This window comes from Somniosus microcephalus, chromosome 16, assembly GCF_052327205.1.
Source record: "Somniosus microcephalus isolate GS21.2 chromosome 16, FLI_Smic_1.0, whole genome shotgun sequence".
Classification (NCBI taxonomy): Eukaryota; Metazoa; Chordata; class Chondrichthyes; order Squaliformes; family Somniosidae; genus Somniosus; species Somniosus microcephalus.
The window spans coordinates 7578842-7603866 of NC_141002.1; the positions used below are offsets into that span (position 1 = coordinate 7578842).

Genomic DNA, 25025 nt, shown 5'->3' on the forward strand with positions numbered 1-25025 from the left:
AATCACTGGATATCGATCAGGAGCCGAATGCAAAATGAATTGCCCTCCTTAGCCCGGAGCTGCCGGGGGGTAACTGTACATATATGGTGAGGGAAGTGAAAATAATTTGACTCAATTCATGCAGATGAAATCGAATGAGGGGAGAGAGAATCAATCAGGGAGGAAGCAGAGTCTCTCTAGCTCGAAGCACGTGCGTGCAGCAACAGGAAGCCCTTACCGGCTGCATTGTGCCTCCAGCGATGATCACTGCGTGACACTCCTTCACTACCTCAGCAAAGTGGACTGCCGGGTTCAGCAGCAGGAACTTCAGGCTGCTCTGGGACACCGTACCTGTAGGACAGACAGAACAAAGTTTAAACATAACCCCAGCTCAAAACAAAACTTTGCACCAATCAGTTCAAGACACTGGTTTGCTCCTCCACACCAATCATTTGGTTCTTTTGAAGAATCCCCATGCAAGACATTGACTTGGCTTTTCTCTTTCAGATACTGATGGACATGGTGAGCATGGTTCCGGATTTCGATCCTGTGACCCCTGTTGGAAAATACATGTCTGGATGCTGGCTGAGAATGGAGCCAGTTGGTCGAAGAGCCCGCCAACACTCAGCCTAGCCTCACACATGAAGGAGGAACAGTTGAGGAAGGTACTGGAGGACGACCAGGGTCTGTGGAACAAACCACCACCCAGCAGGGCCCAATGCCTTTAAAAGAAAGAAAGACTTGCATTTCTATAGCACCTTTCATGACCTCAGGACGTCCCAAAGCTCTTTACAGCTAATGAAGTAGGAACATAGGAACAGGAGGAGGCCATTCAGCCCCTCGAGCCTGTTCTGCCATTCAATGAGATCATGGCTGATCTGCGACCTAACTCCATATACCTGCCTTTGCCCCATATCTCTTAATACCTTTGGTTAACAAAAAGCTATCAATTTCAGATTTAAAATTAATTGATCTAGCACCAATTTCCATTTGCATAAGAGAGTTCCAAACTTCTACCACCCTGTGTGTGTAGAAGTGTTTCCTAATTTCACTTCTGAAAGGTCTGGTTCTGATTTTTAGACTATGCCCCCTAGTCCTAGAATCCCCAACCAGCGGAAATCGTTTCTCTCTATCTACCCCATCCGTTCCCTTTAATATCTTGAAAACTTCAATCAGATCACCCCTTAACCTTCTAAATTCTAGGCACTACAACCCTACTTTGTGTAATCTCTCCTCGTAACTTAACCCCTGGTGTCCGGGTATCATTCTGGTAAACCTACGCTGCACTCCCTCCAAGGCCAATATCTCCTTCCTAAGGTGTGGTGCCCAGAACTGCTCCCAGTGCTCCAGGTGTGGTCTAACCAGGGCTTTGTACAGCTGCAGCATAACTTCTACCCCCTTGTACTCCAGTCCTCTAGATATAAAGGCCAGCATTCCATTAGTCATTTTGATTAATTTCTGTACCTATTCATGACATTTTAATGATCTATGTACCTGGACTGCCCCCCCCCCCCCCCAAAAAGTCTCTTTGGACTTCCACTGTTTTTAGCCTTTCACCATTTAGAAAGTACCCTGTTGTATCCTTTTTAGGTCCAAAGTGGATGACCTCACATTTGCCTATGTTGAAATCCATTTGCCACAGTTTTGCCTGTTCACTTAATCTATCAATATCCCTTTGTAATTTTATGCTTTCATCTTCACTTTCTACAATGCCGCCTATCTTTGTGTCATCGGCAAATTTGGATATGTGACTTTCTATACCTCCATCCAAGTCGTTAATAAATACTGTGAATAGTTGAGGCCCCAACACAGATCCCTGCGGGACACCACTAGTCACACCCTGCCAACTAGAGAACCTGCCCAGTATCCCTACTCTCTGTCTCCTGCCGCTCAGCCAATTTCCTAACCAGGTCAATAATTTGTCCTCAGTTCCATGGGCTTCTACCTTAGCCAACAGGCTCTTATGTGGAACTTTATCAAATACCTCCTGGAAGTCCATACAAATAACATCCATAGACATTCCCCTGTGCACTACTTTAGCCACCTCCTCAAAAAATTCAATCAGATTTGTCAGGCATGACCTAGCTTTATCAAATAAAGTACTTTTGAAGTGCAGTCACTGTTGTAATGTAGGAAACGCAGCAGCCAATTTGCGCACAGCAAGCTCCCACAAACAGCAATGAGATAATATCCAGATAATCTGTTTTCGGTGTTGTTTGAGATACAAATTTTGGCCAGGACACCGGGGAGAACTCACCTGCTCTTATTCAAAATAGTGCCATGGCGTCTTTTACATCCACCTGAGGGGGCAGGCAGGGCCTCGGTTTAACGCCTCATTCGACAGACGGCACCTCCGACAAAAAGTGCCATTCAGCTCCTCAGAGCCAGACTTTCCTCATGCCGGCGTGCACAATCTCCCCAGTTGTGGATTTTGCCAAATCCATCAACTCTCCTGAGGAAAGTGCATATAAATCCTCCAAACCCTCAGAGAATGGTAATGTGCATTGACAGAAAAATGTAACCACCACATCCTCCTGGGACTCACGGATAAGAAAGCACTTACCTCACGTTCAGGAACCATAGGCCCTTACTGAAGGACCCTCGCGTGGCCAACAACAGTAGAAAAGAAGACAGCAAAACTCAGGATTTGGGAACACCAGCTGAGGTTTTAAAAGCCTGCAGATTGTAGGAGGAAGTGAAGAGAGGAGTTGCAGGCTTTTGAGGTACTAGGAAAGAAGGAGGTAGAGAAAGAGAATCTTTTAACAAAGTGGGGTGCAGGGAGGAGAAAGGGGACATTAGGTAGAATGTTTGGAACTAAGGAGGAACAAGAGCAGACAGTTCAGAGGAGCAAGGATTACAGTAGCACTAATGCAAGTGAGAGAGATAGATAGAGAAAGATGGAGAGAGAGAAAGATAGATATAGAGATATATAATATATATTAAAAAAAAGAGAGATAGGTAGAGAGAGATAGATAGAGAGGCATTGATATAAATAGAGAGGAAAAAGAAAAGATTACGATAGAGAGGGGGATTGGAGTGAGAAAGGGATCCTCTATCACATGACAGTTTTCCCTGTATCCCATCCAGGGGTGTGGGAGATGTTGGAGGAGCCTCCCCAGATACAGCAGTAGCACTGAAGTCTTGGATGGATGGACTTGGGTTTTATAGAGTTAAGAGCTTTTGACATGGAAAAAGCATTTGGCACAAATAGGGAAGCTGTTGGAAGCAGCTTCAGCAATGGCGATATGATTACAGCTCAGAGGAGCTAGTGAGACCGAGAGTGCCAACAAACAAAGCACTTGGGATGGGTTTAAAGGTAAGAGGTCACTTGGGGATATGAAGAAACTCTCACAGAAGGGCTGATGGAAGTATTTTCACTCCTTATCCAAGGGCACGGAGCTGATCAAGATGTAATCGTTGAGTAACCGCACTGCAAGAGGAATGGAGGACAGAAAAAGTGCGTAATCTCAAGGGAGGTTAGACTGCAGAATGGAATCATCAGTAAAGTGATAGGATTGGACAAAAGGTGAGACAGGGTGGGCAAGACAGTAGTGCCCTGGGAGGTACCAATCTGGCGCAGGGACATTCAGAGAACGAGCTATGAACTCCAGCAGAGGTGGAGTGATTTGAACAGAAGGTAACTGAACAGCAAAGAGCGAATAATGTGATTGCATTTTCTCTTCCCACCAAAATAAACCGAATTACTGAAAGATCTGGGACTTTTACAGGCTTGGACACTTATTCCCACCGTGTCTCTGAACGACCACTCGCCCATCCTTGTTAGTATTCGTCAGGGCAAAGAGAAAGCCCTCAATGTGCATCATCGGTGACGCCAGGGCAGGTTGTTCCTTCTCTAGGGCCTCTCCCTGGTCATGGGGTGTAACTGCAAAATAAGCAAAAAAAAATTGATAAAAACACAAACAGGAACTTTAGCACCTTGGTCCATCCACCAGAAATGGGCGGATTTAAACTCCAGAAATGTATTGAAATATCTTACAATACTCAAGATAAATCCTAACCATCACTTTTGCCTCTCCCATCCCCATTTCATTCTTGCCTTTCACCCGGCCAATCCAATGTTTCCTCCAGTTTGCTCTGCTCCTACTCTGAAGGTGCCAACTGGCGCGCTCTGCTGCAGGCCCATGGCGCTGTCCACAACACAGCTAAGTGGCTAGTTTGTGTGTGGGTGTGAACAGCGAGGGTCACAGACTGACCCTGGTGGAGGCAGTCTGTTCTCACCCAAATCCACAACATGTACACTTCATCCCAGGGCGACTGATAGTAATGTAGCTTATACAAAGCAACACAACAGCTTGTGTTTATATAGCTCCTTGAACGTAGGAAAATGTCCCAAGGCACTTCAGAGGTGAAATCAGATACCGAGATCGATTAGGACAGGTGACGAGGAGTTTGGTTAAAGAGGTAGGTTCCCAGGAGGGACGGAATTCAGAGCTTAGTGCCGAGGCAGCTGAAGGCACGGCTGCCAATGGTGGGGTGAAGGGAATGGAGGATGTACAGAGTTGGAGGAACACAGAATTGTAGGGCTGGAGGAGGTTCCAGAGATAGGGAGGGACAAGGCCATGGGATTTGAAAATAAGGATGAGAATTTATTTATTTATTTTTAAAATCGAGGCATTGCTGGATCAGGAGCCATTGCAGGTCAGCGAACACAGGTGATGGGTGAACGGGACTGGGTGTGAGTTAGGACACGGGGCAGTGAGCACAGGGGGTGATGGGTGAACGGGACTGGGTGTGAGTTAGGACACGGGGCAGTGAGCACAGGGGGTGATGGGTGAACGGGACTGGGTGTGAGTTAGGACACGGGCAGTGAGCACAGGGGGTGATGGGTGAACGGGACTGGGTGCGAGTTAGGACACGGGCAGTGAGCACAGGGGGTGATGGGTGAACAGGACTGGGTGTGAGTTAGGACACGGGGCAGTGAGCACAGGGGGTGATGGGTGAACGGGACTGGGTGTGAGTTAGGACACGGGGCAGTGAGCACAGGGGGTGATGGGTGAACGGGACTGGGTGTGAGTTAGGACACGGGGCAGTGAGCACAGGGGGTGATGGGTGAACGGGACTGGGTGCGAGTTAGGACACGGGCAGTGAGCACAGGGGGTGGTGGGTGAACAGGACTGGGTGTGAGTTAGGACACGGGGCAGTGAGCACAGGGGGTGATGGGTGAACGGGACTGGGTGTGAGTTAGGACACGGGGCAGTGAGCACAGGGGGTGATGGGTGAACGGGAGTGGGTGTGAGTTAGGACACGGGCAGTGAGCACAGGGGGTGATGGGTGAACGGGACTGGGTGCGAGTTAGGACACGGGGCAGTGAGCACAGGGGGTGATGGGTGAACGGGACTGGGTGTGAGTTAGGACACGGGGCAGTGAGCACAGGGGGGTGATGGGTGAACGGGACTGGGTGTGAGTTAGGACACGGGCAGTGAGCACAGGGGGTGATGGGTGAACGGGACCGGGTGTGAGTTAGGACACGGGGCAGTGAGCACAGGGGGTGATGGGTGAGCGGGACCGGGTGTGAGTTAGGACACGGGGCAGTGAGCACAGGGGGTGATGGGTGAACGGGACCGGGTGTGAGTTAGGACATGGGGCAGTGAGCACAGGGGGTGATGGGTGAACGGGACCGGGTGCGAGTTAGGACACGGGGCAGTGAGCACAGGGGGTGATGGGTGAACGGGACTGGGTGCGAGTTAGGACACGGGGCAGTGAGCACAGGGGGTGATGGGTGAACGGGACTGGGTGTGAGTTAGGACACGGGCAGTGAGCACAGGGGGTGATGGGTGAACGGGACTGGGTGCGAGTTAGGACACGGGCAGTGAGCACAAGGGGTGATGGGTGAACAGGACTGGGTGTGAGTTAGGACACGGGGCAGTGAGCACAGGGGGTGATGGGTGAACGGGACTGGGTGCGAGTTAGGACACGGGCAGTGAGCACAGGGGGTGATGGGTGAACAGGACTGGGTGTGAGTTAGGACACGGGGCAGTGAGCACAGGGGGTGATGGGTGAACGGGACTGGGTGTGAGTTAGGACACGGGGCAGTGAGCACAGGGGGTGATGGGTGAACGGGACTTGGTGTGAGTTAGGACACGGGGCAGTGAGCACAGGGGGTGATGGGTGAACGGGACTGGGTGCGAGTTAGGACACGGGGCAGTGAGCACAGGGGGTGATGGGTGAACGGGACTGGGTGTGAGTTAGGATTCGGGCAGTGAGCACAGGGGGTGATGGGTGAACGGGACTGGGCGTGAGTTAGGACACGGGGCAGTGAACACAGGGGGTGATGGGTGAACGGGACTGGGTGTGAGTTAGGACACGGGGCAGTGAGCACAGGGGGTAATGGGTGAACGGGACTGGGTGTGAGTTAGGATTCGGGGCAGTGAGCACAGGGGGTGATGGGTGAACGGGACTGGGTGTGAGTTAGGACACGGGGCAGTGAGCACAGGGGGTGATGGGTGAACGGGACTGGGTGTGAGTTAGGATTCGGGCAGCAGAGTTTTGGATGAACTGAAGTTTACGGCGGGTGGAAGATGGGAGGCCGGCCAGGAGAGTGTTGGAATAGGTGAGTCTGGAGGTGACAAAGGCCTGAAATGGGCTTTCAGCAGCAGGGGCAGAGACGGTGATTTTACGGAGGTGGAAGCAGGCTGTCTTGGTGAGAGAGAGAATATGGCGTCAGAAGCTCAGCGTCAAGGTTGTGAACTATCTGGTTCAGCCTGAGACGGTGGCCAGGGAGGGGGATGAAATCGGTGGCTGGGGAACAGAGTTTGTGGCGGAGGCCGAAGACAATAATGCTTTATGTGGTCCAGCCAAATCTGGCGATGAATGGCTAAATAGGTTGTTCACCATAAACGTTCAAGTCTGCATCCCTTGGACTTCAGGGAACAGAGATGAGGGTTGGACAAGGGGGAACGACCAGGATGAGTGAGAGAGATATAGAGTAATGGAGACAAGGGCTTCAAAGGCGGAGGTGAGGGTGTGATTGTGCAGATCGGTAGTTGCAGAAATGTTGTGGTGAATGGAGGGCCAGAGAGTTGGGAGCTTGAAAGTGTCATTGTAAGTAACTTGGGGGGAGTGTTTTTTCCAGGGGCGGACACAGACTGAAGTGGGGTTGGGAGGGAGCAGGGGGATGTGAGTGGAGAGCGATACAAGGAAGTGATCAGAGATGGTCTTATCTGTAATTGAGAGGATTGAATAGAGGGGCGAGGGAGACATTAAGGGTGGACAGGAGGGCAGTGAACTCAGGAGGGAGGGCTTGATGAGTTGAGATGGAGGTTGAAATCTCCGAGGATGAGAAGTTGCTTGGTGCAGAGGCGGAGGGAGGAAAGCAGTGAGGATATCTCAGTGAGAAACTTGGCGTGGGGCTTGGGCAGCCTGCAAAAACAAGAATTTTAAAGGAAAAAGAGGGGTTGAATCAAGGTGAGGTGCCCAAAGGAGAAGATGCTAAAGGAGTAAGGAGACAGACCTAGGTGTGATTTGGTGATAAGGGCCACACCATCACTGCGGCGGTGTGAGCGGTATAAGTGGTGGAAGGTATAGCCAGGCAGGGAAGCCTCAGCAAGGGGCAAGGAGTCATCACCCAAGTTTCCACCAAGGCCATGCAATCGTCCACAGTAAGGCCATAGATGGCAAAGGCCTTATTCGTAAGTGAACAGACATTCTGGAGACATATAATGTTGGTGCTACGTGATCATATCCTGGCTGAACTAGACAATATGATCCACTTTCTAATGGTCGAAAGCTCATTCACAAAAGCGGCCACTGGTAAATTATGAATCGTCAATGGCATCCAATCAAATTTCATTTACAAACACCCAACTCATTCCCTTTGACTGCTATGTCTCGTAAAGCAACAAGTTACCTGCTCAAGTCTCCTGCGGACTTGAACCGACAGTGCATGGTATAGCCGGGTAATTACTGCCCAGCAACACTCATTAAAAATCTCGGCAGCGATCGCAAAGCTGAATGTAGATCACCAGGAGTGAACCAGCTTCGAGACTGGAGCTAGATTACAGGATGGTTCACCCCCAGCGCACCGTAAAAAAAAAAAACGCCCACAAAAATCATAACCAGGCACTTTGAGTTTAGACACTGACCTTGTCCACTGGATTTCTCATTGAGCGTCTGAAGAAAATTCTCAAGACCCGCTGTCTTGGATCCTTTCTGATTCTGCGCGTCGTTAGGTTTTGAGGCTGAAACCTGGTACTTCTCCACAAACCCAAAGAGCTGAGGAATGAAGGGAGCCAGTAAAATATCTGTGGTACAAACAATGTCAAACACATTGGGGCAGTAATTCCTCCCCAAACGCGCGAGTACGGAAGGGGTACTCACGCGTCTGGCCGGAGGAAATGCCGGTTTTCAGCATGCACAGCGCATGCGCTGAAAACCGGCATTTCCTCTCCTCTAACCCAAGAGGTGAAGAGGCTAGTGCGTGCACTGTAGGGGGGCAGCGCGTGCGTCTTGGATTTTCTCTGTTTTGGGGGATTTGCGCATGTCTAAAGGCCTCCGGTCTTTACGCTTGTAAAAAGCACACGTAAGTATTTATTTTTACAGGTAAGTGGTGTTTTAGTGTAATTTAGAATTTTTTTTCCACAGGTTTATTATTTTAAAGAATCTACAATAAGGTAAGTTTAGTTTTAGACCCTTTTTATTAAAAATATTTTTTTTTCAAAAAAAAATAATTATTGTTTAAATTATTTTTTTTAAGTTATTTATACTTAATTTAATGATTGGGATGTTTTTTAAATTTTTATTTAAAGTTTAAATAGTGTTTTGGGCCCCCGTAGTTTTCATGAGTTTGACAGTTCTTACTCTCAAACTCATGAATGAACCTTCCCCTCCCCTGATTGGTTGTACAGTGCTCACCCGATCCCAGCCGGCACATCGCACTAACTACGCCGCTGGATCAGGTAAGCACTGCGCGCTGACATCTGAACCGGGCCTGTCACAGGAAATGCAAGCAGGCCCAGGCTTCAGATGTCAGCGCGCAGGGTGAGTGCAGATCGAGGGCTTGCACGCGCGGCAAGCCCCCGACACCAAGTTCTGGGCCATTACTGGAAACAAAGCAACAAGATTGGTATTTAAATAAACACCCCATCACCTCTCACAACCATCTCAAAGCTTTTCACATACAGGGCTACATTTAGCAATCCTGCACGCAAAGGTTCAGAAAGCTAGTAGTACAATGTTGTGGCCCCGTCTCTAATCTATACTATCCTTCAGTACTTCCCCTAATGTTCCCCACTGCCCTAGCCCTGAACTCGCATCTTTCTCTAGATTCTATCTCATCTCCTGCCGTGCTCTCTCCGAGCTCATCTTGTCCAGGAGACCCACCTACTGCTCCCTTGACCCTATTCCCACTAAACTGCTGACCACCATTCCGGGCCCCCACGTTAGCTGATGTTGCTAACGGTTCCCTCTCCTCGGGTACTGTCCCCCCCCCCTTCAAATCTGCCGTCATCACCACCCCTCAAAAAAAAAAACACCTTTGAACCTTCTGTCCTTGCAAACTACCATCCCATCTCTAACCTCCCTTTACTCTCCAAAAGTTCTTGAACCTGTTGGCATCTCCTAAAGCCATGGCCATCTTTCCCGCAATTCCATTTTAGAATCCCTCCAATTGGGGTACTGCCCCCGCCACAGTGCTGAAACGGCCCTTATCAAAGTCACAAATGACATTTTATGTGACCGTGGTAAACTATTCCTCTTCATCCTTCTTGACCTGTCTGTAGCCTTCGACACAGCTGACCACACTAGCCTCCTCCAACGCCTCTCCTCAGTCCAGCTGGGTGGAACTGCCTTTGCCTGGTTCCATTCTTACCTATCGAATCATAGCCAGAGAATCATCTGCAATGGCTTCTCTTCCCGCTCCCGCACCGTTACCTCTGGAGTCCCCAAAGAATCTCTCCTTGGTCCCCTCCTATTTCTCATCTACATGCTGCCCCTCGGCGGCATCATCTGAAAACACTCAGCTCTATCTCAACACCACCTCTCTTGACCCCTCCATTGTCTCTGATTTGTCACTTTGCTTGTCTGACATCCAGTACTGGACAAGCAGAAATTTACTCCAACTAAATATTGGGAAGACCGAAGCCATAGTCTTTGGTCCTCGCCACAAACTCTGTTCCCTGGCCACAGTTTCCATCCCTTTCCCAGGCAACTGTCTGAAGCGGAGCCAGGCCGTTCGCAACCTTGCTGTTGTGTTTGACCAGTTGTGTTTGACCACATATCCGCTCCATCACCAAGACTGCCTACTTCCACCTCCGTATCATCATCCGACTCTGACCCTGCCTCAGCTCATATGCTGCTGAAACCCTCATTCATGCCTTTGTTACCTCCAGACATGACTATTCCAACACTCTCCTGACCGGCCTCCCAGCTTCCACCCTCTATAAACTTGAGCTCATCCCAAATCTCAAACTGGCACCAAGTCCCGTTCGGCCATCATCCCCGAGCGTGCTGACATACACTGGCTCCCGGTCCGGCAACACCTCCATTTCAAAATCTTCATCCTTGTTTTCAAATCCCTCCATGGCCTCGCTCCTGCCTATCTTTGTAACCTCCTCCAGCCTTACAATCTTTCGAGATGTGCGCGCTCCTCCAATTCTGGCACCCTGCGCATCCCTGATTTTAATCGCTCCACCATTGGCGGCCGTGCCTTCAGCTGCCTTGACCCCAATCTCGGGAATTCCCTCACTAAACCTCTCAGCATCTCTCTCCTCCTTTAAGATGCTCTTTGACCAAACTTCTGGTCATCTGTCCCGATATCTCCTTCTGTGGCTCGGTGTCAATTTTTATTTATTGATAACGCTCTAAATATGCGCATTGGGAAGTTTTATTGCGTTAAAGGCGCTATATAAAAGCACGTTGTTGTTAGTTCCTGCTGAACTGACCCTACGGTGATTATTTTGAAGTTCATGCTATTTAGGCAAAGGTCACAGTGATTTTGTACACTGGTACAGCATGGGTTAGTCACAGAGTAACTCACACTGTCCCATCAAACACTCCCAGGGCAGGTACAGCATGGGTTAGATACAGAGCAAAGCTCCCTCTGCACTATCCCATCAAACACTCCCAGGGCAGGTACAGCAGATTAGATACAGAGCAAAGCTCCCTCTGCACTGTCCCATTAAACACTCCCAGGGCAGGTACAGCACGGGTTAGATACAGAGTAAAGCTCCCTCTACACTGTCCCATCAAACACTCCCAGGGCAGGTACAGCACGGGTTAGATACAGAGCAAAGCTCCCTCTGCACTGTCCCATCAAACACTCCCAGGGCAGGTACAGCATGGGTTAGATACAGAGTAAAGCTCCCTCTACACTGTCCCATCAAACACTCCCAGGGCAGATACAGCACGGGTTAGATACAGAGTAAAGCTCCCTCTACACTGTCCCATCAAACACTCCCAGGGCAGGTACAGCACGGGTTAGATACAGAGCAAAGCTCCCTCTGCACTGTCCCATCAAACACTCCCAGGGCAGGTACAGCATGGGTTAGATACAGAGTAAAGCTCCCTCTACACTGTCCCATCAAACACTCCCAGGGCAGGTACAGCACGGGTTAGGTACAGAATAAAGCTCCCTCTACACTGTCCCATCAAACACTCCCAGGGCAGGTACAGCACGGGTTAGATACAGAGCAAAGCTCCCTCTACACTGTCCCATCAAACACTCCCAGGGCAGGTACAGCCCGGGTTAGATACAGAGCAAAGCTCCCTCTGCACTGTCCCTTCAAACACTCCCAGGGCAGGTACAGCCCGGGTTAGATACAGAGCAAAGCTCCCTCTGCACTGTCCCTTCAAACACCCCCAGGGCAGATACAGCAGATTAGATACAGAGCAAAGCTCCTTCTACACTGTCCCATCAAACACTTCCAGGGCAGGTATACGACAGCTCAACTGAAAGTAAAACTCCTATTCCAACCCAAACAATACACCTCAGCCTTAACCTCAACAGGTGACCCCATAGCACCAGTGTAACATTTGTCCCAATGTTCACAGCACCCGCACGGGCTCAGAGTAAGATTACCAACGTTGTGCCAGTTTAGGAGCCTTTCTATGATGTGGGCCGATCCCACCAGGACAGGACTGACACCGCTCAAACCCGTTTCAAAAAGCTGCCTTACATCCAGCCACGCGAGATGAGCTAATCCGGCCCAAGGGGAAAGTAAGACATTCTAAGGCAGCATGTCATGCAGTTCTGCTCAGACTATAGCAGGACTAGAGAGGTGTGAAAATGTGCACTCCCGACTCTAACTGTGGCCATCAAAAGGCACTCACCTTTCGACTGAGCATGCTCTTCACATAATAACGCTGCACCTGTTTAAAAAAAGACAGCAAACTGAATACCCACACAGGCAGTTCACATCCACAGCACGTCAGTGATACAGAAACAAGAGGCAGGGAATGATCCAGTTAGTGCGGAGATGCTGGGAGCTCATAACTCAGCCCAAGCCACCACTAGAACACACCTGATTGTTACTGAACAAACTTTTCTTCCCTTCCTCACCTGAAGGGGCCGACATCTTAGAATCACAGAATCTTACAGCACAGACGGAGGCCATTCGGCAAATCGTGCCTGTGCCGGCTCTTTGGTAGAGCTCTCCAATTAGTCCCACTCCCCCGCTCTTTCCCCACAGCCCTGCAATTTTCTCCCCTTCAAGCATTTACCAATTCCCTTTTGAAAGTTACCATTGAATCTGCTTCCACCACCTTCAGGTAGCGCGTTCCAGATCATAATGTGCGGGTTAGGTTGATTGGCTATGATAAATTAACCCTTAGTGTCAGGGGGATTAAATACGTGGGGTTACAGGGATAGGGTGGGATATGTGTTGGTGTAGGGGTTACGGGGATCGGGTGGGATATGTGTCGGTGCAGGCTCGATGGGCCGAAATGGCCTCTATCTGCACTGTGGGGTTTCTGTGATTCTGTGATAACAACTCGCTACAGAAAAAACTGTCTCATCTCCCCCTGGTTCTTTTGCTGGGTTATGGATCCAAATGAGTCCGCAGTAGCACCTCATCTAAGTGGCTCTTGTTGTGAGCCTCAGTAATAAGTGCCAGCCGGCTGCTTGACCTTGATCTTAGGAAGCATAAGATCTGAGCCCAATCCTGTCCTCACCCGACAGCTCCATGTATGCAGGTTCCAGCACAAATTACTCAACACTACAAATCTGCCACAAGGGGAGGGGTGGGGGGGGTGGGTGTGGTAGAAGGATGCAGCACTAAACAGTGCCCCTCACTGCACTGCACATAAACACGACTTACTTTGAATAGGTTGATGTTGTCAAACTGTGCACGGAAGAGGAAATCATTGATTGACTGTAGTTCAGTGCCTTCAGAAAGTCGCGAGAAAAGCAGAATGAGATTTGAAGTCAAGGTATATTTATTAAACATAAATCAAAGTAATCATATGTACACTAAATGTACAGGCCTGGGAAGACCACTGTTAAGCTGCCTGCTCTGATAGCAAACTGGAGTTCCACTCCGATAGCGAACCAAAACTGTACCTCAACTCCATTTACCTGCTTTTGCTACATATCCCTCGATACCTTTAGCTAATAAAAATCTATTGATCTCGGTCTTGAAGGCTCCAATTATCCCCCAGCGTTCACAGCGTTTTGGGGGAGGGAGTTCCAGGTTTCCACTACTTGTGTGAAAAAGTGCTTCCGAATTTCTCTGCTCATTGGTCCAGCTCTAATTTTAAGATTCTATCGCCTTGTTCTGGATTCCCCACCAGAGTAAATAGTTTCTCTCTATCTACACTATCGAATCATAGAATAGTACAGCATAAAAGGAGGCCATTCGGCCCATCGAGTCTGCGCCGGCTCTTTTGAAGAGCAACCAGTCAGTCCCACTCCCCCGCTCTTTCCCCATATCCCTGCAATTTTTCCTTCAAGCATTTATCCAATTCCCTTTTGAAGGCTAATATTGAATCCACCACCCTATCAGGCAGCGGATTCCAAATCCAAACCACTCGTTATATAAAAAAGTTGCCTCTCCTTAAATCTCTGCCCCCTCGTTATCAACCCTACAGCCATTGGAAACAGTTTTGCTTTATTTACTCTATCTAAACCCGTCATGGTTTTAAACATCTCTAGCAAATCTCCTCTTAGCCTTCTCTGTCCTAAGGAGAACAACCCCAGCTTCTCTAGTCTATCCACATAACTGAAGTCCCTCATCCCTGGAACCATTCTAGTAAATCTCTTCTCCGCTAATAATTTTAAACACCTCGATTAGATCACCCCTCAACCTTCTAAACTCAAGGAAATACAAGCCAACTTTATGCAACCTGTCCTCTTAATTGAACCCTTTCAGCCCTGGTATCATTCTGGAGAGTCTGCTCTGCACCCCCTCCGAGGCCAATATAACCGTGCTCAGGTGCGGTGTCCAGATCTGAACACAGCACTCCAGATGGCATCTGATCAAGGCTCTATACAACCCCAAAGCCACCGGCCAAGAGAGCAATTGGCCAGCAGCAGTGACCTGCCTTACACCAAGAACATTTACCCCACCCAAACGGGCCACCAGTCAGGCAGAGCTCCACATCCTCTCCAATGAGACAATCCTCCAACACACATTGCTCCCAGTACCAAGTAAGCGAATGCCAGAACATCTTCCACTCACAGGTATGCCAGATAGTCAAAATGTACAATGGTTTCACTGAAGATACATCAGAGAGTACAGGCTTGAAAATCTCCCGAGAAAGGCCATCCTTGCATCATTTAATTGGCCGCCAGTGTAACTTCCACACCTATCAGAACACCAGTGGGGTCCAAGTGACTGGATAACTGAAGGGAGGATAGTCTTTCTAACATGTTCAAAGTAAGCAGCTTAGAATACTCCAAAGCATTGAAGAACTCAGTCACCTACCTCCCTGAAAAATCTTCTGTGTGTTAGGATTTTGTCCAACTTTTCCTGGTTAATCATAAAATAAAAAAAAAAGTGAATAAAAAGTTCAAACCCACAAAGAAAGCACAAACAATAAAAAGCAGACTATAAAGGCAGGAACCTGATGTTTCAGTGGGTGAGACACTGGGTTCAATCCAGACTGATGGGGTGAAGAACCCCAGTGGTGAAGTGAGTTTGGACAGTCTCTATCCACTTCCTAGAAGTCACAGGCGAACAGGACTAAACTGTCTTGAATTAGGCAGTAACTGGCCTAGGATCCCTGGTGGTGGGAAACAGTGCAGGAGGGAGCAGTCTTTGGAGGTGGAGGTTGAGGCATATTCTTGGGGATGAGGGAGCTTTACTCTGTATCTACCCTGTGCTGTACCTGCCCCGGGAGTGTTTGATGGGACAGTGTAGAGGGAGCTTTACTCTGTATCTAACCCGTGCTGTACCTGCCCTGGGAGTGTTTGATGGGACAGTGTAGAGGGAGCTTTACTCTGTATCTACCCCGTGCTGTACCTGCCCTGGGAGTGTTTGATGGGGCAGTGTAGAGGGAGCTTTACTCTGTATCTAACCCGTGCTGTACCTGCCCTGGGAGTGTTTGATGGGACAGTGTAGAGGGAGCTTTACTCTGTATCTAACCCGTGCTGTACCTGCCCTGGGAGTGTTTGATGGGACAGTGTAGAGGGAGCTTTACTCTGTATCTAACCCGTGCTGTACCTGCCCTGGGAGTGTTTGATGGGACAGTGTAGAGGGAGCTTTACTCTGTATCTAACCCGTGCTGTACCTGCCCTGAGAGTGTTTGATGGGACAGTGCAGAGGGAGCTTTACTCTGTATCTAACCCCGTGCTGTACCTGCCCTGGGAGTGTTTGATGGGACAGTGCAGAGGGAGCTTTACTCTGTATCTAACCCGTGCTGTACCTGCCCTGGGAGTGTTTGATGAGACAGTGTAGAGGGAGCTTTACTCTGTATCTAACCCGTGCTGTACCTGCCCTGGGAGTGTTTGATGGGACAGTGTAGAGGGAGCTTTACTCTGTATCTAACCCGTGCTGTACCTATCCTGGGAGTGTTCGATGGGACAGTGTAGAGGGAGCTTTACTCTGTATCTAACCCGTGCTGTACCTGCCCTGGGAGTGTTTGATGGGGCAGTGTAGAGGGAGCTTTACTCTGTATCTAACCCGTGCTGTACCTGCCCTGGGAGTGTTTGATGGGGCAGTGTAGAGGGAGCTTTACTCTGTATCTAACCCGTGCTGTACCTGCCCTGGGAGTGTTTGATGGGGCAGTGTAGAGGGAGCTTTACTCTGTATCTAACCCATGCTGTATCTGCCCTGGGAGAGATTGATGGGACAATGTAGAGGGAGCTTTACTCTATCTAACCCGGGCTGTACCTGCCCTGGCAGTGTTTGATGGGACAGTGTAGAGGGAGCTTTACTCTATCTAACCCGGGCTGTACCTGCCCTGGCAGTGTTTGATGGGACAGTGTAGAGGGAGCTTTGCACTGTGTCTAAGTGTACTGTACCTGCCCAGGGACTCCTGAATAATCACCCTGGGTGACTGAAATGGAAAGTGTTCCATTCTCCAATACCCCAACATCCCTCACACTGATGCGCGCAAGTTTTGACAGGAAAAAAAGTTTAAACCAAAGGAAAGCACAACCAACAACAGCTCACCTCCTAAAACTTGGAGTAGATTAACGAGGATGTAAAGAATCTGTTTGTTGTACATCAGGTTTTTTGCTTTCAGTCTGCTTCTGTGCATCAAGAAAAACATCCGTTGTCAGGACCACGAGACAATTTACACCCTGCCCAACTCCCATGAGGTACAAGGGCTAATTTCAATAGATACAACAGGATCCTGGTTGATAAAACCATGCACGTAATGTGAAAGGGATATGTACTGTGAATTAGCTGAAGGGGGTAAATACATGTTAGATGAGTGGTCTTGTGGCTTGCGGGTAGAATACTGAGTGGAGTGGTCCAGGCATCGATGCTGGGGCCCCTATTGTCTCTAACTAAGGATAAATACAGAAAAGCAACGCAGACTGCACACTAATTCTGGGGGGAGGAAAGGGTGTCAAGACATCGAAGCAAAGGAGTTAAAAATACCTGAAGCTGGGCAAATCAGTACAGGATACCCGAAGGAACAAAACGGGAATCACAAACCAATCGCACATACGTAGAACTAGCCAAAGGTGAAGAGGAAAGTAGCAAACAGCGACTAGAAGGCATGTTGTTGTTTTCCTATCTTCACCTTCTTCCCTTGGAGAGCAATGTGAAGTAGTCGAAAGATTCGCAGGCCGATTAACAGTCCGACAGGCTGTGACGTCAACGTTCCTTCCATGGCAGTAACCATCGTTATACCAGTTGGTGGGGAATAGTCCTATACGATGGGTTTATTGGGCATCTACAACCTATACATTGGTTGGGGGGGGGGGGGGGGGGGGAGAACCCACACCCACCGGATAAGAGTATCCTGCTGGATGCCAACCTAGAATTTGGAGCTGGAGCTCCAGTCTCCATTCACCAGGAATGTCCGGAGTGGGGTTCGAACCCTGTACCCCCTGACTCAGAGGTGGGAATGCTACCACTGGGCCAAAGGCTTGCTGGGCTGTGACAGGTGAATACCAGTCAGTAGGTCTTGAGCTAAAACTGCACGGTGCCCTGGTCAGATCGCAGCTTGGGGACCAAAATGGAGCACAGGACTCCAGACACATTCAAACCCTAACAGGGCCGAGGCCTCACCGTCCAGCTATTCACCCAACCGGCCACTCCTCTGCGTGAGCCTCAATAATGAGGGTCAATGGGCTATTCGACTTCAGCAGCATCACACACAAGCCCAATTCTGTCTTTCCCCCCCACCCCCAACATCCACACACGGAAGGCATAGGACAACAAACACTCTGGCTGATTTCTCTCCCTCCCTCCCTGTGCAAGGGCTGGCCAATTGTGGCTGCCAGCTAACTCAGCAGAGACCAGGGATCAAACCTGGGACCCCCGTGGCGTGAATGACTCTATCACACTAGTCCATTTGGTAAACTGAGTCACTGACCATCCACAATACAGGTCACAATGGAGAAGATGGAACCATCATTTGCGAGAAGAGCGTAAGATCTTACCTGTAGCGCTCCATGTACTGAGAGAGCTGGGCGTGAGCACAGCACAGCTGAGAAAAAAGAAACACAACAAAACATAAAGATACTCACTTCTCACCATGAGGATCGAAGCGATCCCCACACAATACTCCCATTTACCTAACTCCTTCCCAGTGGCAGACTTATAAACAAAACACATATAATCACTGTTGTAATGTAGGAAATGCAGCAGCCAATTTACGCACAGCAAGCTCCCACAAAATAAGAGCCACGGGATCTTTGACGTCCACCTGAAAGGGCAGTCGGGGCCTTGATTTAACGTCTCATCTGAAAGACGGCGCCTCCGACAGTGCAGCACTCGCTCAGTACTGCACTGGAGTGTCAGCCTGGATTTTTGTGCTCAAGTCTCTGGAGTGGGACTTGAACCCACATCCTCCTGACTCAGAGGAGAGGGTGCTGCCCACTGAGCCACGGCTGATACTCTTGCCTCTGGAATGCACTGCCTGAAGGGGTGGTGGAAGCAGATTCAATAGGAACTTTCAAAAGGGAATTAGATGAATACTGGAAGGTGAAAGATTTGCAGGACTATGGGGAAAGAGCAGGGGAGCGGGACTAATTGGAGCGCTCTTTCAAAGAGCCGGCACAGGCACGATGGACTGAACGGCCTCCTTCAGTGCTGTATCATTGTATATGGTTGTAAATGAGCACAATGCTAGTTTGTCTATGGCAGTACCCACCTGTGAGCCCGTCACCTGGTAGCTGTGAATGCCAGTGATGGTATCGATCAGGTTGTGCGCCTCGTCGACCACCACCACTTGCCCCTTCAGTTTGATGCCGGATGCCCGCCTGGTCGAGCTGTGTAGCAGCGTCTGGTATGGCATCACCACCAGCTGTCAGAAGTAGAGGGAACCGATGAAAACCATCGCAGAGAGGCGGTGTTAATTCACAGTCCACTTTGAACCAAACGCCTGCTCCAAACCGTCCCTAATCCAATAATCATGTCACAACTTCATAAAACCCACAAGAACCAAACAGTCGCTGAGCCGCACCAACCGGAAACCTGGCTGGCATCGCCCCCGGCCTGTGCCGAGCTAGGCCATCGTAGCTGGAGAAGCAATTTGAGGCACTTTGATTGATGGTACCTGGACTCAGTGATGGCGGGGGCGGGGAGAGAGGTACAGCTGTCGCACATATAACTGTACGAATCGCACAAGTGTGTGTTCCTTTCAACGCGACGTGGTTCCTCAAGTCTATGGTTAAAGGAAACTAGTTGAAGCCAGCCTTGCGACTGGGCCATGAATTGTAACAGTCGCTGGCTTTTAAACCAGCTGCCTTATGCATTGTCATTGGATTTAAAGGGCATCACCACCCAGCTCAAACTAAACCAAAATATTTCACTTACATCGCTAAGCAATTTTCACTTTTGAGAAAGAGGACCAAATTTTAAATAACACCTTTAGATCAGGATAAGACGAAGGCAATCCCAGCCCAGACATCCCTGCAAAGTTCTTCTCACTAACATCTGGGGACTGGTGCTTAAGTTGGCAGAGCTGTCCCACAAACCCATCAAACAAGAACCTGGCATAATCATACTCAAAGAATCATTTATATTAGACATAATCCCAGACTCCTCCATCACCAACCCTGAGTATGTCCTATCCCACTGGCAGGATAAACCCACCAGAGGTGGGAGCAGTTCCAGAGTCAGGTAGGAATGGCACTGGAAGTGGTCAACACTGAAGTCTCATCGCTTCAGGGTCAACAGGGTTAAGGAAACATCCTGCTGATCACTACCTACACCCCTCTCCCCATCAACTGATGACTCCGTACTTCTCAATGTTGAACACCTGTTGGAGGAAGCACTAAGGATAGCAAAGGCACGTAATATACTCTAGGTAGGGGACTTCAATGTCCATCACCAAGAATGGCTCGGTAGTACCACCACTGACTGAGCTGGCCAAGTAATGAAGGATCGGCCAGACTGGGCCTGTGGCAGGTGGTGAGGAACCAACACAAGGAAGTAACCTACTTGACCTCGTCCTCACCAACTAATGTCCTCACGTTTGTCTATGACCATCACATACTCCTTGTGAAGACAAACTCTCATCTCCACCAAGAGCACTACCACCGTGCTAAGTGGGATAGACTAAGGGCAGAGCTAGCTGCTCAAAAGTGGGTATCTAGGAGGCACTGTAGGCCATTATATACAAGAAAAACAGAGATCAGTGGCAAACCCTCCAGGGGTTAAATTCATACCTGACACAAAGGAAGATGATTGTGGTTGTTGGTATCCAATCATTGCAGCCACAACCATCTTCAGCTGTTTCATCAGTGACCTTCCCTTCATCAGAAGGTCAGGACTGGGGCTGTTCACTGGTGATTGTACAGTGCTCAGCTCCATTTGCAATTCCTCAGACAATGAAGCAACCCATGCCCGCCTGTAGCAAGACTGGACAACAGCCAGGCTTGGCTGACAAGTGGCAGATAACATTCACACCACAGTACATTTGCATCACATAAGTAACATCCATCTCAAACACAAGAATGCTCAGCCGTCTCTGCTTGACCTTAAATGGCAGGGCCATCACCGAACCCCCCCACCGTCAACATCCTTGGGGGGGGGGTCACCATTGACCAGAAGCTTAACTGGACCACTCTCATCAACAGTGTGGCTACATGAGCAGGTCAGAGGCTGAATACTCTGAAGAGTGGCTCACCTCGATCCCTCAAAGCCTCTCCACCAGCTACACGGCTCAAGTCAGGAGTGAGATGGAATACTCACCACTCACCTGAATGGTGCAGGCGTTGCAACACTCGAAGTTCGACACCACCCAGGACAAAGCAGTTCACTTCATCTGTGCTGCTGCCACTGGACTGAATATCCACCGTTCCATCAGTGGCGCACTGTGGCTGTAGAACGTACGATCTACAGGATGCACTGCAGTAACGCACCTCCTCCGCAACCTCTACCACAGAGAAGGACAAGAGCAGCAATGTTGTAGAAACACCATCACCTCCAAGTTTGCCTCCATGTCACACACCATCCCGACTTGGACACATATCGCCGTTGGGTCAAGTCCCTGGAACTCCCTACCTAATAGCACTGTGGGCATACCGTCACTGAACGGACTGCAGCGGGTCAAGCAGAAGGCCCACCACCAACGTTCCCTGCAAGCTGTGCTTTGTGCTGCGCAGCCTGTATCTTTTAGTGCACAGTCCCTTTAAATTTCTGCGCATACACGGTATTTACAATGGAGAAGCCGGTGAGTGGCCTGCGTGGGAACCTTTCCCATTGCTGCGCAGCCGAGAGGGAACATTGCCCACCACTGTCGGCCGTTCCAGTAACTCCCACATCCCGAGAATAAATCTTAAAATCTGGGATTTAATTTTGTTGCCAAGCGCTTGTTGTTAAAGAGGCAAACCTTCCCCGTACCTGTGCTGGCGGAATGGCATAGCGGCTGGCGTAGTACGGACACGCCTTCATCTCCTTCCCCAGCGATACCAGCTGTTCAATGTCCTTCACCTCCACCAGCACCTCATCGCGCAGGAACTGCATCTGCTCGTGGCTGTAGAACGGGCAAGTCACACGGCTCTTGCGTTTCCGTTTTGGGGTCTCCTCCTCATCCCCGCTGCCCTTTCTGTCAGCTAATAGAAAAATGTGATTGGAGCAGGTCTCGTGCATCCTGCGCCCCAAGCAGTGGCTTGTTGGGCCTGATGGGCACTGTTCCCAGTGAAAGAAAACCTCCCTCACTCCCATTTAGTCAATTCAATGGTTAATAAATTACAATCATCTCTTTACATAGAACAAACCCGACATAACAATGTACTAAACAAGAGGCATTATCAAATCATCATGTTATATGCATACAGAGAAACACTAATGAGAATAAAGGCTGGTGGCAGAAAAAGACTCCGGAACTTTTGTAACGGATTATCTGGTCATTTACCTCATTGCTGTGGGCAGATTGGCTGTCACGTTTCCTACATTACAACAGTAACTACACTTCAAAAGTACTTCATTGGCTGTAAAGTGCGTTGGGATGTCCTGAGGTCATCAAATGCGCTATAAAATGCAGGTTTTTCTTTTTTACTTTAACCTGCTTGAGAGCTTTAATCTCGTGGTTTATGGGATTAACCCCATCCCTCAATTAGCTCTGTAATCCATTTCACTGTGTAAGACTGTGTAAAAAGGACACTGTGACTGTTCTCCCAATAGCCTAGTGGGTGAGAGCATTGCCGAATATAATACCGGGGACACACAGAACAGGGCATGGTTCGAGTCCTGCGTCATGTTGAGATAGCTGATCGCAGCAGCAGGTAGGGGGTGCCACAATTGGCCTCAGTGCCACCCGATCCCTGCCAGAGAATGCTGGCTGGTGGATGTCACGTGAGGACAAGATATGCGTTGAGTGTGCTGCTCAGCGTGGTGAGGCTATCATCTAGGCTCACACGTGGTCACCCAATCAGAGTAAACCCCCCCCGCCAACGAGACTGCAGTCTCCCTGGTGCATCGTCAGGAGTGCAGAAAAATCTGTGGGACACTGCTGCCCCCTACAGGACGGCTTCAATTAGCTCGGATAGAAGATCGAAACACAAAAAAATGAATCGGCTTTTTCTCCCTCACATACTGAGCATCCTGCTGTGTATTTGCAGCATTCCAGATCTCCAGCATTTGCAACTCGTTCCTTTTATCTTTCTCTTTAAATGAGGATGGGATCCATGTGCCTGTACATTTGTAACAATGCCCGGTGTAGCATTGAGCCGTACAAACCTGAAGGTCCCAGCCTCGACTGCCAGGTTGTGTTAGCAGAACTTAATAGGTTTAGAAGACTTGCATTTCTATAGCGCCTTTAACAACCTCAGGATGTCCCAAAGCGCTTTGCAGCCGATGAAGTACTTTTGAAGTGTAGTCACTGTTGTAATGTAGGAAACACGGCAGCCATCTTACACACAGCAAGCTCCCACAAACAGCAATGCGATAATGACCAGACAATCTGTTTTACATAAGAACATAAGAAATAGGAGCAGGAGTAGGCCATTCAGCCCCTCGAGCCTGCTCCGCCATTCAATAAGATCATGGCTGATCTTCTACCTCAACTCCACTTTCCTGCACTATCCCCATATCCCTTGATTCCCATAATATTAAAAAGATCTATCACAGAAATCACAGAAACCACACAGTGCAGATAGAGGCCATTTCGGCCCATCGAGCCTGCACCGACACATATCCCACCCGATCCCCGTAACCCCTACACCAACACATATCCCACCCTATCCCCGTAACACCACGTATTTAATCCCCCTAACACTAAGGGTCAATTTATCTTAGCCAATCAACCTAACCCGCACATCTTTGGACTGTGGGAGGAAACCGGAGCACCCGGAGTAAACCCACGCAAACACGGGGAGAATGTGCAAACTCCACACAGACAGTCGCCCGAGGCCGGATTCGAACCCGGGTCCCTGGCGCTGTGAGGCAACAGTGCTAACCACTATGCCACCGTGCTGTATCGATCTCGGTCTTGAATATACTCAATGACTGAGCCTCCACAGCCCTCTGGGGTAGAGAATTTCAAAGATTCACCACCTTCTGAATGAAGAAACTTCTCCTCATCTCAGTCCTAAATGGCCGACCCCTTATTCTGAGACTGTGGCCCCTGGTTCTAGACTCCCCAGCCAGGAGGAAACATCCTCCCTGCATCTACCCTGTCAAGCCCTGTAAGAATTTTGTATGTTTCAATGAGATCACCTCTCATTCTTCTAAACTCTAGAGAATATAGGCCTAGTCTACTCAATCTCTCCTCACAGGACAATCCCCACATCCCAGGAATCAGTCTGGTGAACCTTCGTTGCACTCCCTCTATGGCAAGTATATCCTTCCTTAGGTAAGGAGACCGAAACTGTGCACAGTACTCCAGGTGTGGTCTCACCAGGGCCCTATATAATTGCAGTAAGACGTCTTTACTCTTACACTCAAATCCTCTTGTAATAAAGGCCAACATACCATTTGCTTTCCTAATTGCTTGCTGTACCTGCATGTTAACTTTCAGCGATTCGTGTAGAAGGACACCCAGGTCCCTCTGAACACCAACATTTCCCAATCTCTCACCATTTAAAAAATACTCTGCTTTTCTATTTTTCCTACCAAAGTGGATAACTTCACATTTCTCCACATTATATTCCATTTGCCATGTTCTTGCCCACTCACTTAGCCTGTCTATATCCCCTTGAAGCCTCCTTGCAGCCTCCTCACAACTTACATTCCCACCCAGCTTTGTATCATTAGAAGCCTCTTCCTTTGATCTAATGCTACCTTTAACTTCTCCTGTTAGCCACAGTTGGACCACTTTTCCTGTGGGGTTTTTGTGCCTTTAAGGAATGTATATTTGTTGTAAATTATGTATAATTAATTCTTTAAATGCTAGCCATTGCTTGTCTACCGTCATACCTTTCAATGTAGTTTCCTGATCTACCTCAGCCAACTCACCCCTCATTATCTACGTAGTTTGCTTGGTTTAGATTTCAGACCCTAGTTTTGGATTTAACTAAATATGGTCACTCTTCCCTTAAAGGCCCCTTTAGTGCAAGGTTATTAATTAACCTTTTCTCAGATCTAAAATAGCCTGTTCCCTAGTTGGTTCCTCAACATACTGATCCAGAAAACTATCTTGCATACATTCCATGAATTCGTCGCCCACACTATTACTGCAAATTTGGTTTGCCCAGTCTATTTGTAGATTAAAGTCCCCCATGATCACTATTACCCTGGTTACATGCGCCTCGAAGCTCCTGATTTATACTCTGCCCTATATTACAACTATTGTTCGGGGGCCTGTTTTAGTGATGTTGGTCGAGGGATAAATATTGATCAGGACACCGGGGAGAACTCCACTGCTCTTCTTTGAAATAGTGCCATGGGATCTTTTACGTCCACCTGAGCGGACAGACAGGGCCTTGGTTTAACATCCCATCCGAAAGCACACACCTCTGACAGGGCAGCAACCCCCTCAGCACTGCACTCCAGATTTTTATGCTCAAGCCTCTGGAGTGGGATTGAACC

The 25025-nt window shown here is 49.0% G+C and overlaps 1 protein-coding gene across 1 annotated transcript in view; it reads right to left on the reverse strand.

The window, feature by feature from the left end:
* ddx11 (DEAD/H (Asp-Glu-Ala-Asp/His) box helicase 11) overlaps window positions 1-25025 on the reverse strand; it is a 76473-nt gene that overhangs the window by 28743 nt on the left and 22705 nt on the right. Inside the window, exons 9-18 of the mRNA XM_086008576.1 lie at window positions 21399-21610; window positions 18703-18855; window positions 17990-18036; window positions 16545-16624; window positions 14856-14900; window positions 13251-13318; window positions 12265-12303; window positions 8082-8211; window positions 3728-3862; window positions 218-330 (exon numbers count right to left, since the gene is read on the reverse strand). Of these exons, the coding sequence (XP_085864702.1) occupies window positions 218-330; window positions 3728-3862; window positions 8082-8211; window positions 12265-12303; window positions 13251-13318; window positions 14856-14900; window positions 16545-16624; window positions 17990-18036; window positions 18703-18855; window positions 21399-21610 (1022 nt within the window). The remainder of the gene's footprint in view (window positions 1-217; window positions 331-3727; window positions 3863-8081; window positions 8212-12264; window positions 12304-13250; window positions 13319-14855; window positions 14901-16544; window positions 16625-17989; window positions 18037-18702; window positions 18856-21398; window positions 21611-25025) is intronic.